Genomic DNA, 15550 nt, shown 5'->3' on the forward strand with positions numbered 1-15550 from the left:
CTGAAGTTGTTCTAAAGGTGGAGAAGACGATGCATGCTGCATCATGGAGTAGTTGCAAAGAAAAGCACCTAAATCTAAAGTTGTTGCTTCTCTATGTAGCTTTGTTTTTATCAAACATTCATATGTTACAGACCATGTATGCATGTAAGCTTCTTGTGGATTTAAACATGATGGTTTTGAACTTCTACAAATGAGAATGAAGTTTTACCATCAAGCTTCTGCCTTCTCCCTCTTGTCAGCAAAATATGTTGAACAAGTTATTTATAATGGATATCAATTCTTCTATTAATGCATGTTTGTTAAACCTATCAATTCTTCTGTTTTTGTGTCAAAGTCGATTTGTTGGATGCTGTCTCTTCTAGCATAATTTGAACCCTTACAGTGTGCAACTGTCCTCAAGTTATCATTGAAATAGGTCCAACAAGATGGCTGACACTGAAGTGTTTAGATATTGTAGATGATATTAGCACTCAGTCTTAAGTAACTTCTGGGACAATAATGAAAAATGTTTATGTACTTCTTTAAACTATATTCTTTTTCTGTTTAATATTACTGCTTTAATTTGAATTCTGTTCATGTTTTATTCTGATCGTGCATTCTAGGATCTGACATTCTGTTGCCCACTTAAACTGATGGTTTGGATTGAATGACCTTGGGGATGGTTTAGAATTCTGTCCATGTTTTATTCTGATGGTGTTCAATCCTATTAAGTTATAATTCCCCTTTAGAAGTAAAGTCTTCCATTTTTTGAGTAACAAAGCCACTATTCATCTTGACACATAGCTAGATAATGTTTGTATAGAATTGGTTGCTCAGAATATGGCTTTTCTTGTTTTTTTTCTGAGATATTGATGGAGATTATTTATTCATTAAACATTGAATTTTTGGACAATTTTTGATGTTTTTTAAGTAGTTCCTCTTTACAGTTTTGACCTTGGAGAATTTTATCAAGTTTTCCATTAAATTCAATACTATATTTCTTCAGTTGTTTGTTTTAGTTGATATGCAATGAGTTCACCCAGGGATGAAATGATAATTCTTTTCTTTAGTTTATATAGCTTTATTATATTGCAACTTTGCAGGGCATCTCAAAATTCTGGGTTTAAATATCATTGTTTTACTGAAATATCCAGGTGGTTGTAGTTTGTTTCATGGTTTTCTTTTGGGATTATAGTGATAATTTAACATATTTAAAACATGACAAATATCATTGTGCAAATACTTGGGTTCAGCCTCAGTTGAAGGAACTTTGCGAAAAGATGGATGCAAAGGAACTTTTGATGTATATCATAGATATGAAGAACGACATCAGATTCACCACCTTACGTGAAGAACTTCCGTTAGCATTGAAATATGCAATTGAATCAATGAATGAGAAGTAATTTCCAAGATTTAGTTTTCATACGATGTGGTAAGTAATGACAAACACAACTGTTCAATTCATAAACACACTGAAGCTCTTTCACAGAGAACAATATCAACTGCACTTTCAATATACAATAATCAACAGTATATAATGGCAACTTGAGCATATGAGGAAGATCTTTGAATAAGGTTTTGGAGCACATCCCATGTTAGTGCAGTTGTAATACGTTTTTGAAGCACATCCCATGAAGCAAATCCACAACTTAATTACATTACTTATAACAACGTAAATAAAGCAATTTAGATTAAATCATCGTTTTAATTTCGATACAACACTTGTAACAACATGCCTAATCATCATCATTATCATCACTGATTATAAGAGAATATAACTGATGTTCTATCTCTTTTAATGCATCTTTCAACTTAATAATTTTTTCAGTTTTTGAAAGTTTTCTCTCCAAATCTGAACTTGACCTTGAACTTGAAGTTGCACATGATATTTTATTTGGACTAGATGCAAAGGAAGTTGGTGCAGATCTTTTTTCAAAGTATTCCTCATAAGCTTTTTGTGCCTCCTCTCTAGTTTTGAAAGATTTGTGTATGGCGCCCTTAAAGCCATTAATATGATCAGAAACTTCTACCCACGTTTCATAAATTCCCGATTTACGCCCAACAAATACAACATATGTTTTCCCCTGCATTTTAAAGAACATTCAAAATCTTATATAAACAAAATATTATAACTTAAATCAAATGATTTACCATAGATTGTCAGTCGAAGTTTTGCAAGTTTCCTGTAAATGGTAGAACCAAAAGAATATAAGTTATCACTAGTTTCTTATACAAGGAATATTTCAACTGTTTTAGATAACTCTTCAATTCTCTAATTTTCAATATGGTAATAAATAAATAAAATGAATTATATTATTCAAACATCTTAAATTTTCAAGCATTGTGAGGTCAGTGGAACATAAAACCTTAGCATATAAATTAAGGCATCTACTGAATAGGTCAATTTCCTTGAAAAAACCTTCCCAGATTAAATAACAACTACTCTGAAAAGTCCCAATACAAGCTACTTTTCCAAAGTTTGTAGCAGCTAGCAAGAGTCAAACATGAGAATCCAAAATTCAGCACTGCACTGCTCAATCAAGTAACACAGAAGATCACCATACTCACCTTAGAATCTAACCAATCTAACTTATTTGCTAGTCGTAACTCCAAATAAAGAAGGCCATAAATTGTTTGAAGGCTTTCATTTGTATGCAGCCAGTATGAAAAAAATTATGAATAGTATAGATGACACAAGATGGGCAGCAACCCTACAGAAACATGCAAGAGCAATTCATCATAACCAATGTGATTAAATCACCATAACCAATGTGATTAAATCAGATAATACTTTAAGCCCTAAGATGGGAAGAGAGGAAAACTATGAACAAGCTGTTGGTCCCTTTGGAGGCCGGCAAGAGGGGAGGGGTGAATTGCCCTACAAAATTAAACTCGAACCTTTCTCGGATTTCAACTATATAACATAAACACTTGTAATAAAAAGTAGAGACTAAGTAAAGAAATCATACACCAGAGATTTACTTGGTTTGCAATCAGAGGATTGCTAATCCAAGGAAAGTAAGAATTGATTGCACTATGATCTCCTCTAGGCGGAGAAGCCTCTTTACAACGTTGACAGCACAAATGAAAAGAACACAACTGAAAGCACAGAAAGAATTGATTACAAGTGAGTTAAACTGAATGTGCAGACCAGTACTATATTTATAGTACTGGTCCGGGCGCCTGGAAGGAGTTCCGGGCGCCCTGGAGGGGATAAAATTCTATCCCCAACGATCAGATTGCGTTTGACGCGATCCTGGTCAAAAGTAAGCTCCGGGCGCCCGGACCCCTTAAGTCAACTTTGTTGACTTTTTGTGGTCCGATTCTACTACTCCGGTTTAGCTCGTTTCGGTCCGGGTCTGTTCGCTCCGGCTCCGTTAGCTTGGGTGATCTCGGCCTTCCGGAATAGGGCTCACCCAAACACATGTTCCGGCCTTCTCCTCGAGCAGCCTTCCTTCCCGGTTTCTCGTCCCTCGAGCGCCGCACACGCTCTTCTCGTCCACCGGTGTACTCTTCCGCGGACACCTCGTCCCTCAGACGCACCGAGCCCGTCGGCTCTCTCCCGTGCCGTCCTTCTCGCTAGCCGCGTCTTCCGCTCGACTTCCTGTGTTCCTAAGCTCCTGCACACTTAGACACAAGGGTTAAACAAACGCAGGACCTAACTTAGCTTGTTTGATCACATCAAAACACCTTGGGGTTCCAACAATCTCCCCCTTTTTGATGTGAGCAACCCAAGTTAAGTTAGGGTAACCATATGTAATAAAAATGATTTATTTTCCAATAAGTCCAAATATTTTTCAATTGAAAAATTATAGTATCTCCCCCTAGACTAAACATACTTCTCCCCCTTTGATCACATAAAAATTGGGGCGATAAACAAGTCTAAGGTAAAATTAAACACTTTAAATTTAAGTCAATTTAAGTCAATTTTAAGAAAAAATGATAAGGCAAAATTATCATAAAAAAAATTCTAAGTTAACTTTAAAAAAATCCTAAGTCAATTTTAAGAAAAATTATAAGGCAATATAAAAAAATTCTAAGTTAACTTTAAAAAAAATTCTAAGTCAATTTTAAGAAAAATTATTAGGCAATAAAAAAAATTCTAAGATAACTCAAAAAAGTTCTAAGTCAATTTTCATAAAAATTTCTAAGATAGTTAATATTAATTTCTAAGGCAATGTTTCAGAAAAAATGTCTAAGACAATATTCATAGAAAAATTCCTAAGTTAAAAAATATCTAAGTCAATAATTTTCAGAAATTTTTTAAGTTAATTAAAAAAAAATTATTTTCCAAAATTTTTTTTTAATTTATAAATTAATTTTAAATATTTTCTAACACAATTGAATAACTCTTTTAAAGCATTAGGTAAATTAAGTTAATGCTTTTTCAGTTAGTCAATTAAACTTTTCATTTCGATACTTGGCTTCCAGGTCGTGGCGAGGCACTAGGCCTTCTTGGTTATTGAAGCAACAACCACTTCCTTAGAAAAAGCCTCATAATGAAATTAGTTGTTTAATTTCCTTGCTGAAAATGCTAAGTCTAATTTTAGATTAAACAGGTTTTTGGAACCCAGTAGAGATTCCTACCTACAGGGTTAACCATGTATTTCCTAGGTACATAGATTTTTGATATATTTCTAATTTGACTTTGATGAAATCTATAATACCAATTTAAACCTCTATAATTGCTAAAAGTAGAAATATTTGAACTTTTATATTTTTTCAATCTTTCTATTTCTTCTTTTAGTTTTTCATTTTCAATTTTCAATTTATCAAAATCCTCTATAAGACATGATTTTGCTAAAATTCTTTTTGTTTCCAAAATTTCATTTTTTAATTTGATATTTTCATTTTCTAATTTATACATGGATTTCGTCATTGCCTTAATGCCAGAATAAAGTTGATCAGGGGGTAAGAGGCATACCTCACTTACCATATCGGACTTGAAGCCTGAATCTCCCCCTGCTTCACTGCTTTCATCCGAGGTCGCTCCCCCTTCATCGATGCTAGGTTCTGATATACTTTGTCTATCGTAGCTTGCTATTAGTGCTAGTCCGGCATATTCTTGAGCTTCTGATTCGGATGAAGAAGTGTCGTCCCAAGTTGCTTTTAGGTTGTGTTTCTTGGGAGACTTCCTTTTGGCCTTCTTGAGTTCTGGGCAGTCTTCTCTTAGGTGTCCCTCCTTCTGACACTGGTAGCACCGCACCTTTCTTCCACCTTTTTGATTCCTTTTATTCTGCATTTTAAATTTATTAGATCTAAAAAACTTTTTAAAATTTCTTACCATGTATGCTTCTTGATCGTCTTCGGAGTCTGACTCGAGTTCATCCTTCTGGGTTACGTTCAGTGCCATAGTCTGGGTTGTATCCTTTGTCGTTCCTGCATACCTGGTTTCATGCAATTCAAGAGTAGAAAACAACTCTTCTAAAGTGCTTACCTCCAGGTCTTTTGAGATGTAGTAGGCGTCGACGATTGATGTCCATTCCGGAGTTCTTGGAAACGCGTTAAGCGCGTAGCGTATAGTGTCCCGATTTGTTATCGTTTCACCGAGGTTCTCGAGACCAGTAACTAGTTCTTTTACCTTTGCGTGTAAACCAGCTACTTTCTCACCTTTCTCCAGACGGATGTTCATCAGTTTGTTGCGGAGGATGTCCCTTCTAGCGAGCTTTGCTTCGGACGTGCCTTCGTGGAGTTCCAAGAATTTCTCCCAAAGTTCTTTAGCAGATAAATAGTTTCCGATGCGGTTGACCTCTTGAGGCGGTAACACGCTCAGCAGGTGATGTTCTGCTACCGACTCATTCTGCTCCTTCTTTGTCCAATCGCTCTCTTCTTTTTCTTTTCCATCTTTATCTATTGGAGCTACAAAACCATATTTCATAATAAATCAAATTTCAAAATTTGTTTTTAGGAATACCTCCATACGACGCTTCCAGTCTGCGAAGTTCCCCTCGAATTTTGGTGGGACGATGCTTGGTCCGGCCATCTTGTTGCTTCGATCGGCGGTTAGTCCTCCTGAAGCGCCCTCGCTCTGATACCACTTGTTGGTCCCTTTGGAGGCCGGCAAGAGGGGAGGGGTGAATTGCCCTACAAAATTAAACTCGAACCTTTCTCGGATTTCAACTATATAACATAAACACTTGTAATAAAAAGTAGAGACTAAGTAAAGAAATCATACACCAGAGATTTACTTGGTTTGCAATCAGAGGATTGCTAATCCAAGGAAAGTAAGCGCACTATGATCTCCTCTAAGTGGAGAAGCCTCTTTACAACGTTGACAGCACAAATGAAAAGAACACAACTGAAAGCACAGAAAGAATTGATTACAAGTGAGTTAAACTGAATGTGCAGACCAGTACTATATTTATAGTACTGGTCCGGGCGCCTGGAAGGAGTTCCGGGCGCCCTGGAGGGGATAAAATTCTATCCCCAACGATCAGATCGCGTTTGACGTGATCCTGGTCAAAAGTCAGCTCCGGGCGCCCGGACCCTCAATAGTGCCCGGGGCGCCCGGAATGATTCCGGGCGCCCGGACCCCTTAAGTCAACTTTGTTGACTTTTTGTGGTCAGATTCTACTACTCCGGTTTAGCTCGTTTCGGTCCAGGTCTGTTCGCTCCGGCTCCGTTAGCTTGGGTGATCTCGGCCTTCCAGAATAGGGCTCACCCGAACCCATGTTCCGGCCTTCTCCTCGAGCAGCCTTCCTTCCCGGTTTCTCGTCCCTCGAGCGCCGCGCACGCTCTTCTCGTCCACCGGTGTACTCTTCCACGGACACCTCGAGGCCGTCGGCTCTCTCCCGTGCCGTCCTTCTCGCTAGCCGCGTCTTCCGCTCGACTTCCTGTGTTCCTAAGCTCCTGCACACTTAGACACAAGGGTTAAACAAACGCAGGACCTAACTTAGCTTGTTTGATCACATCAAAACACCTTGGGGTTCCAACACAAGCATTCTCACAGAGAGGGGCTGCGGCGAGAGGTCGGTAGCGAGAACAAAGGCTTCGTGGCGTGAGGTTGGCAGCGAGAACAATGGCGTAGAGAGATGGTGAGGGGCGCGAGGATGTGCCTAGATTTGGCGGAACAACAGTGCAGGGGCAAGGACAGCTTCTCGTCGAAGGTTAGTCGAGAGAGATCTGGAAGCTTCGGCGGAACCACAGCGCAAATCCAGCGTTGCGACGGCGAGGGGCAGGGAAAGCGAGATGGCGGCGAAGAAGGATCTGGAAGCTTCGGCGGAACCACAGCGCAGATCCAGCGGAATCAGGCGAGGGGCAAGGACAGCTTCGCCACAGCGCAGAGATGGCGAGAGGAACAATGAAGGAGAAACTTTGCTGGCCAAGCTGTGCTACCCTAGCTTCGCTGCGAAGCTTCCCCGTCGAGGGAAGAGGACACCGCATAGCGAGGGAAAGCTTCGCTGTGAGAGGATGCGGCGAGCATCGGGGCGAGAATGCAGAGCACAGAGAGCGTCGCTGTGAGAGTTTGCTGAGCACAGAGAAGTTGTCGCGGCGAGGACGGCGTGCCCTAGCTTCACGCGTTATGTGAAAAAGCAAAAGCCAACTAAAAGTCAAATAAAAGAAAAAAATGAAGTCACGTAAAAGCTAAATAAAAGAAGCAAATAAGTCACATCGCAAAGCTAGCTTTGCAGTCGCGGACAAGCGCGTAAATGAAGTCGCGCAGGATAACACCCTTATATATATATATATATATATATATATATATATATATATATATATATATATATATATATAAAGAACTATACAATATTTTATTTTTTTATTTTCTAGCATTTAATTATTTTTTGAAAAAATAATTTGAAATGAGGTAAGGCTGAATGGACCTTACTTACCGTACAATAAAAAAAATGTTATATTGAATAGACTAACATATTCATAAAATTGGTCATGTCAAACAAAAAAATTCATATGAAAGCAACCGAAAGAGACAGTTGACTAAATACACTTTTTCATTAATTCATATCCTGATTAGTCCCAATCAATCATAGTTGGATTTATTAGTAGACTTTTAATTTTTATCTTAAAAATATATTTGAATTAATTAATTACAACATGAACACTTTTTAATATTATCCTATTGATCAATGATACATTACATTAAATATGACATCTTACCTAATCGTGTAATAGAAAATGACCCCAAAAAAAAATCTTAATTAATTTGACAATATATACAAGTCAACTTCAATCAAAGTAATTCTATCTTAATTATTAAATTATTTTTTGATTATCTTTGCTGAGCTCTTCATGTGGAATCCATGCTTATCTGTAGATCTAATTTAATTATTTTCTTTTAAAAAAAAAAGACCGTGAGTTTACTAAACAGAATAGAAATAGATAATGAAGAAAAACTTATTTTAGCAATAAATGTTTTAAAATGCTCTTTCTAATTTTATTATTTTTTATAATATTGTTACCAAATTTTATACATGATTATTATTATACTCTTACTTTAATAATGTTAGCAATTTACTTAACGGTATAAGGCAATAATTAATAAAATAAAATTATAAAAATTATAATAATACTTGTAAGAATATAAAGATAAATAATATTACTGAAATTCAATGCGATATAATTTGATTCAGTAAAAAATAAAATAAAAATAATAATAATAATAATAATAATAATAATAATAATAATAATAAGAAGGAGGAGGAGGAGGAGGGGGAGGAGGTTATTTTAACAAAGTACTACGAGTAAATATTTATTTTTTAAAAAATAATTTAGAATAAAATCAAAATTTTCTATATAATAAAACTCTTTATTTGAAGTCCCAAATGATATAATTTTCACCAAAATTATTACAATTTGTTACAGTTTTTTTTTAAAACTTTCTTATAAATGCTATTCGAGATAGAAAATGTCAAAAAAGAAAAAAAATTGAATATCTGAAAATATTTATTATATATTCAATTGTCAATATGACTTTCAACCATCAAAATATAAATAAATTTATCTAAAAACATATTAAAGAATGGCTTAAATTGAAGTCATTTTTTTTATTAATATTTACACTGTCATTTTTTAATTGACAACTACTATTATTATTTATGAATGTACTAAAATGCTTTGTCTTCTAGCACTGTTTTTTAAATGTCCTAAAGATTTTATTAATGTGGAAATTGTTAAGAAAATAACTTCTCAATAATCATTGGATATGAATATGTTATTTTAATAAGCTTGGTAATCAAGGACGGATCCAAGGGGGGCGGCATCGACGATCGTCCCTTTTACCGACGGTGCAATCCGTAGTATTATGGAGTTTCACTAATGAAGATGGAGGATATCGTCCCTTGTTCTGTGTAAAAATTAACTGCGCTCAATTCAGATCGTTATCATCCCTCCATGCTTAAATTCTTAGATCTGTCACTATTGGGAACATGATTAAAGTTTGGTGTGCATTTGTGTATATAATTATTATGACCAAAATAATTAACATATATTAATAATGATATGATCTTATTTATTTTAAACTTAAGTCTGTTCTCAGGATATAGTGTGTTGGTTACTATATATCAGATTTATAGAAATGAGCAAATGTCAATTCTTGATAAATCCGACGAAAATATCTTCCTATGTGGTTGTGGAGTTGAGGATAGGAAGAATAATCGAGTGGAAATGTTTCCAAGAACAGAAAGCTCCAATCGAGTGAAATTGAATTCAAAAGTAGAAGATTTAGATCAAGAGAATTTTTATGGTACTTAAGTGCAAGTGACTTATATAGAGAAAGAACCTAAATACCTAATGGAATGGAAGGAAAATGGTTTGGATTAAAGGGGTGAATGAAATTTTGTTAGAGTAAGTTTGTGATAGCTAGATAGCTTACAAATCACATCACTTGGGTCAATACCTTTAGAGGTTGGGAACCTCGAATTCTATTGTCTTATTTAAATGAGTTAGTAGGGAGAACCATTGAATGCATCATAGGCTATAGGGTTAATTTATGGTAGGTGCATAAATTGATCGTGTAATTTTTCTTTCTTTACATAATTTATGAACAACATGTGGGTAACCTCTAAGATGAATATAATTCTCTTTAACTACAATAGACTATATAGAATAGCAACGAAATTCCGAACTATATTAAATATTTTAATTAGTATTTTTTTTTCATATTTGTACTTTTATTATATTTTGTTCACTTTATTCACCATGCATGGGCACTTGCTGATATTTAAGTTATACTTGCTGATATTTAAGTTATGTTGCTAGGAAGAAAAATACTTTGAAATTTTATTTTATTATCACAATTCCTCTTTTTATTTAATAAGTTAGTAAATTAAGTAATTTTTTTATAAAAAAAGGTAAAAAAAAGATTTATTTCTTAAATAGGAGCAATAAAATGAAAATCCTAAAAAACTTCTCGACATGATCAATATTTTTTTTTAAAAAAAAACAGCTATTATGAGTTGGAAGTACTTAAAAAAATATCCATTAATCATTGAGGTTTATGTCAATGATTGAATTAGTCAACGCCAACCTAACATTGGCGTATTCGTACTTTTAAAATTTGTAATTTGCATGTGAAAATATAATTAGATAGAGGAAACTAACATGAAAGTTCCATATTATTTAAAAAAATATATATATAATTTATAAAAAAAAGATCAACAACTACGTATAGGTAAAGCCTCCCCTCCCAGCTAAATCTTAAACTCTCCGTCACTAATTGTAACTATATTATTTCTTTTAAATATATTCAAGTGAACTGCCTATATATGCTCATCAAAGCATCACTTTTCTCCATGCGAAAATATCAAACCCACAACTTGTGAGCCCTTTCCTCTCTTCTCCTATCAACAATCTACCAACAATGGCAATGATTTTAGATTTCTATGTCTCGAGAGTCATAAAAGTCACAGCAGACATGGTGGAGGCAGAGATATTCAAGGTGCTCGGCGTTGACAAGGAGATCAAAACTCTTCAAGGAAGGCTAAGGACAATCAATGGTTATCTCCATCAGGCAGAAAGAAAGAGACAGGGAAATGATGAAATTGATATATGGGTGAGGAAGTTAAAAGATATTATGTATGATGCTGATGATATTATTGATCTATGTATGATCGAAGGAGGGAAAGTATTAAGGGCTCAAGCCTCATCAGGGTCATCAACTGTAAGCATCCCTTCCAGTTATCTCTTTTCATGCTTTCGCTGTCTTAGATATCGTCATGAAGTTGCCAATCAAATTATTGCATTGAATGGTAGATTGGAAGCTCTGAAAAATGATTCTTTCATAAAAAATAACTTAGATCAGACAGTGAAAGAACCTGTTGAAAATACTCACAGAGTATTTGGACGGGAAACATCTCACCTACAAGTAGAAGGAGATATTATTGGGTCACAAATTGAAAATGCTACTGATAAGTTAATTAATTTGATACTCGAGAATAACCCAAAAAAAACTCGTGTTTTTGGAGTTGTGGGGACTGGGGGAATTGGAAAGAGCACTCTAGCAAGCAAAATATTTGAGGATGAAAGGATCAAAGAGAACTTTCCCAATAGAAAATGGTTATATGTTTCTAAGAACTACATTGAAACTGATTTATTAAAGAAGTTGATTAGATTTGAGGAAGGAAGTGAAACCAAAGGAGAAACCTTTGAAGGCAAAAGTAAAGCAGAATTAGAGGATAAACTTGTGACGGTTCTCACAAAGAATACTTTCATTGTATTAGATGATGTATGGAATGCAACTGTATGGATAGATATCTTGAGAAAACCTATAGTTAAAGGTGCAAGTAGCTGTACGATCTTAGTTACCTCTAGAAAAGAAAAAATTGTAACGCTAATGAAACCCACACATATCCACCCGGTCGAAAAAATGAATGAAGAAAGCGGTTGGAATTTGCTTAAACATTTGGTGTTTGAAGGCGGAGAGGAAGAAGATGAGATTTCAAATTTGGAAGAAATAGGGATTAAACTTGTTAAGAAATGTGATGGATTGCCTCTTGCAATTAAAGCTATTGGAGGAGTTTTATACCAACAAAATAAAGCAAAATGGGAGGAGGTTCTTGAAAGCGATGCATGGAAGATGGATCAAATTGAAGAAGAATTAAGGCCTTTATACTTGAGTTATGAAGACTTACCATCTACACTAAAACAATGTTTCCTCTATTGCTCTTTGTACCATCAAAAAGACATGTATTATAAGGAGATTGTTCAGTTTTGGGTAGCTGAAGGTCTTATTATGGATGAGCAAGAGAAGTCGAGGAATGATCTTCCAACTGAAAAACAAAAAACGATGGAAGATATAGGGGAGGAGATCTATAGGGAGTTAATATGGAGGAATCTCTTGGAAGCTGATGCACTTGTAGATGCGTCCAAGGATTACTTTTCTATGCATGATCACTTCCGATCTCTCGGTGCACATTTAATGAGAGAGGAAGGGATTTTATATCGACATGGTAGAGAGTTCAAAACAGATGATAATATAAAGATTCGCCGTTTGTCAATCTCTAATATGGGACCCAAGCTAGTGTTACCCTCTCAGATTCTAAAACAAGGTTGTTTGAGAACTTTAATTCTCATGGACTCCTCTAAAACTAAGACTATTGAAGATAGTCTACTGCAAGCATTATCATGCTTGCGAGTTTTGGATCTCACTAGCACATCCATTGAAAAAATTCCGGATTGCATTGGGGATTTGCTGCATTTAAGATATTTAGATCTTGATGGGACAAATATTCGTGAGATTCCAGCGACTATTGGGAATCTTGTAAATCTTCAGACTCTAAATATCTCCGAGTGTCAGTACTTGGAAAGGCTTCCCAAGTCCATCACTATGTTGCATAATCTAAGATGTCTTGAGATGAGAAATACTCCACTGCTGACTTATGTGCCCAAGGGAATTGGAAAACTGGGAAATTTCTATAATCTTCAGGGATTTCTGGTGGGGCAGAATGACTCGATCTCTGAAGAAGGCTGTGACTTGGAAGAGCTGAAAAATCTCTCCAAATTGAGAGGCATAAGCATTTTCAGGCTTGAGAGGGCAGAAAGAGGAGCCTCTGCACTTGCAGACAAACCTTTCCTTAAGCAGCTAACGCTTGGATGGATGCAGCCAGATGAAGATGATGCAGATGAGGAGGAAGAATCAGAAGGTGCTAATGAAGTAGGCGCCGACGAAGAGGCTGATAATGACGGCAATGATGATAAAGATGCAGGCAATGAGAAAGGGGATGACAACGATGATGGCTCAAAACAAGAAAATGAAAATGAGGAAGCAGAAGAAGCAGGCAACGAAACAGAAGATGAAACTGAGGAGGACGAGGCGGAGGAAGAAGAAAAAGGATGGAGCGATGAGCAAATTAGCAAAGCCGAGAGGATATGCAATGAAATGTCTCAGCCTTCATCAAGCATAGAAGACCTTTTCTTCTATGAGTATCCCGGACGACAGCTCCCGAGCTGGATGATATCCTCTTCCCTGGCTGAATCTTTTCCAAACTTGGCATATTTGCAGCTCCTTGGTTTGCCATGTTGCACAGAGCTCCCTCCCTTTGGCACACTGCCCCAGCTGAAGTACCTCAGAATTGAACAGGCAAGCGCAATAACCGCCATCGGTTCTCAATTCCTCGGCTCAAGAAGTTCTGTGTTTCCCAAACTTGAATTGCTCAGATTCGTAGGCATGCCTAAATGGGAGGAATGGACGTTAGATGGAGTAGAGGAGTTAACTGGTCATGGAACACCACTTGCAGTGAAGTTGTTTCCAAGTCTCAGGGATTGTATTCTCATAGACTGTCCAAAGCTAAGGGCTCTTCCTGCAGATCTCTACCGCGCCACCAACTTCAGTGAATTGTGCCTGCGCCAAACGTATGAGCTAGGAGAAATAATCAATCTCCCCATGGCGAACAAGCTCGAGGTGACAAATGCTAGTGGGTTGAAGAAGATATCCAACATCTCCTCAGTAAGATATCTTGAGGTTGATAATTGTCCCAACTTGGAGTGCGTGGAAAATATTGGCAAGCTGCAGCATTTGGTGTTGATATGTTCAGAGGAAATGGAACAGCTCCCGCAGTGGTTATCGGTCTTGATCGAGCAGCACAACAACACATCAAGCACTCACAGGAGTCTCAGAAAATTCGAGATGCAATGCAGCCTGCAACTACTGAAGACCTGTCTTGAGGGCAACGAGAATTGGGACATCATCAAGCAAATTCCTATTGTCAAAGTCACAACATATTCTGAAAAAGAATATATACGCTATACCAAGGATCCCTACATGTATGATCCGCACGTTCCTGCTAATTGAGAAAGGTGATTCTTCTCTCTGCTAAGTCAGTCACTTTTCTTCCTTTCCTTATAACCTCAAGTTTTGCCAATGACCCTCTGCTTGTTTTTACAGGTTTGTATCAGTAAAAGTATCAGTTTGTGTTTAACTGTATTGGCGAATAATGCTGTTTCAGCGCAAGGTGTGATTTCTATAGTGCTGTTTGTATTTGCTTTCTTCTGCATTTGGTTGCAAGACTGTTTGTTCAGAATAGCCGCTCTTCCCTTGGTGTTGTTCAAGAGAAGAAAAGAAAATTTTGTGATTTATACTTTAGTTTGAAGTACTTTTTGCAAAGTCCATCAGTCTAGTCACGTCTATCCCTGTTAGTATCGTCATCATCTTCAGTGAGCTTAGTATGAAGTATGTTGTACAATTGAAGCAGTTCATCTCACCCCATGTAAGTCGCTTCCTTCTCAAAATCGTATGCATAGACCATATTATTCCTGCAATGACCGTCTTCTTTTCTTCTGTCAGGTTCATATCAAGTGTGTTTGCGTCTTCCATGTTGGTAAATAAATGCTATTAGGTGCGAGTATTTTCCATGTTGATCATTTCTACCATACACTTTGTATTTGTTTCCTTGCATTTGACCTAGTGTTGGTGTGATGAGAAGCCATTTCTTTCTAAACATATTGCTTTAAAAAGTACCCGTGCAGTCTCATTAACATAGTGGAGTTAACAACTACTAAAATTCGTCTTGTAAGTCACTTCTCCCTTAAGTCATCATCTATAATCAAATAGCTTTTGCACTGATAATTTCTCCTTCTTTTTTTTTTTTTTTTACAGGATCCGTGTATGTCTTTTGTTTTTATTTATTTGTTGTCGTCGTTGTATTTTATTTATCAGTGACTAAGGCTATTCAGCTAGATGTAATGGATTTAGTATTCGTTCAACATGTCCTTTCGTACATTGTATATGTTTCTTAGCCATCGCTTAGGTTGAGGAATCCATTGTGTTGGTTTAACAAATCAACTGCACGCCGTCGTCTAAGAGATTTATCGAAATAGACGAAGCAACTGATGGAAGATCTGCAATTACAAGATCAGACAGAGACACCCCATGAAAGAAGCCCAGTGCAGAAATAGTCGAGAGGGAAAGATGATCCTGGTCATCATGTGCTCACTTGAAAAACAGTAACGAATATGAAGGTCTCAACTCTCAATTATCCGTGTTTCGAACCACAAACAGTTTGTTTGTTGCATGATCTCAACTAGCATTTATTCAGATTCATCATTTATATTTCATTTGTTCTTCTAGACCTAGTATAAGAGACAATTGCCAAATGTGTTTTTTTTAAAAAAAAAAAAA

General features: G+C 36.4%; 1 protein-coding gene across 1 annotated transcript; it reads left to right on the forward strand.

Annotated features, from left to right (window-relative positions):
• Nucleotides 1-10724: 10724 nt before the first annotated feature.
• On the forward strand, nucleotides 10725-15158 carry LOC122015305 (putative disease resistance protein RGA3). The gene is made up of 4 exons (XM_042572128.1): nucleotides 10725-14229; nucleotides 14318-14639; nucleotides 14717-14941; nucleotides 15029-15158. The coding sequence occupies exon 1, from the start codon at nucleotides 10796-10798 to the stop codon at nucleotides 14222-14224; it is 3429 nt and encodes a 1142-aa protein (XP_042428062.1). The 5' UTR covers nucleotides 10725-10795; the 3' UTR covers nucleotides 14225-14229; nucleotides 14318-14639; nucleotides 14717-14941; nucleotides 15029-15158.
• Nucleotides 15159-15550: the final 392 nt, after the last annotated feature.

Source organism: Zingiber officinale, chromosome 8B, assembly GCF_018446385.1.
Source record: "Zingiber officinale cultivar Zhangliang chromosome 8B, Zo_v1.1, whole genome shotgun sequence".
In the NCBI taxonomy this organism is placed as follows: Eukaryota; Viridiplantae; Streptophyta; class Magnoliopsida; order Zingiberales; family Zingiberaceae; genus Zingiber; species Zingiber officinale.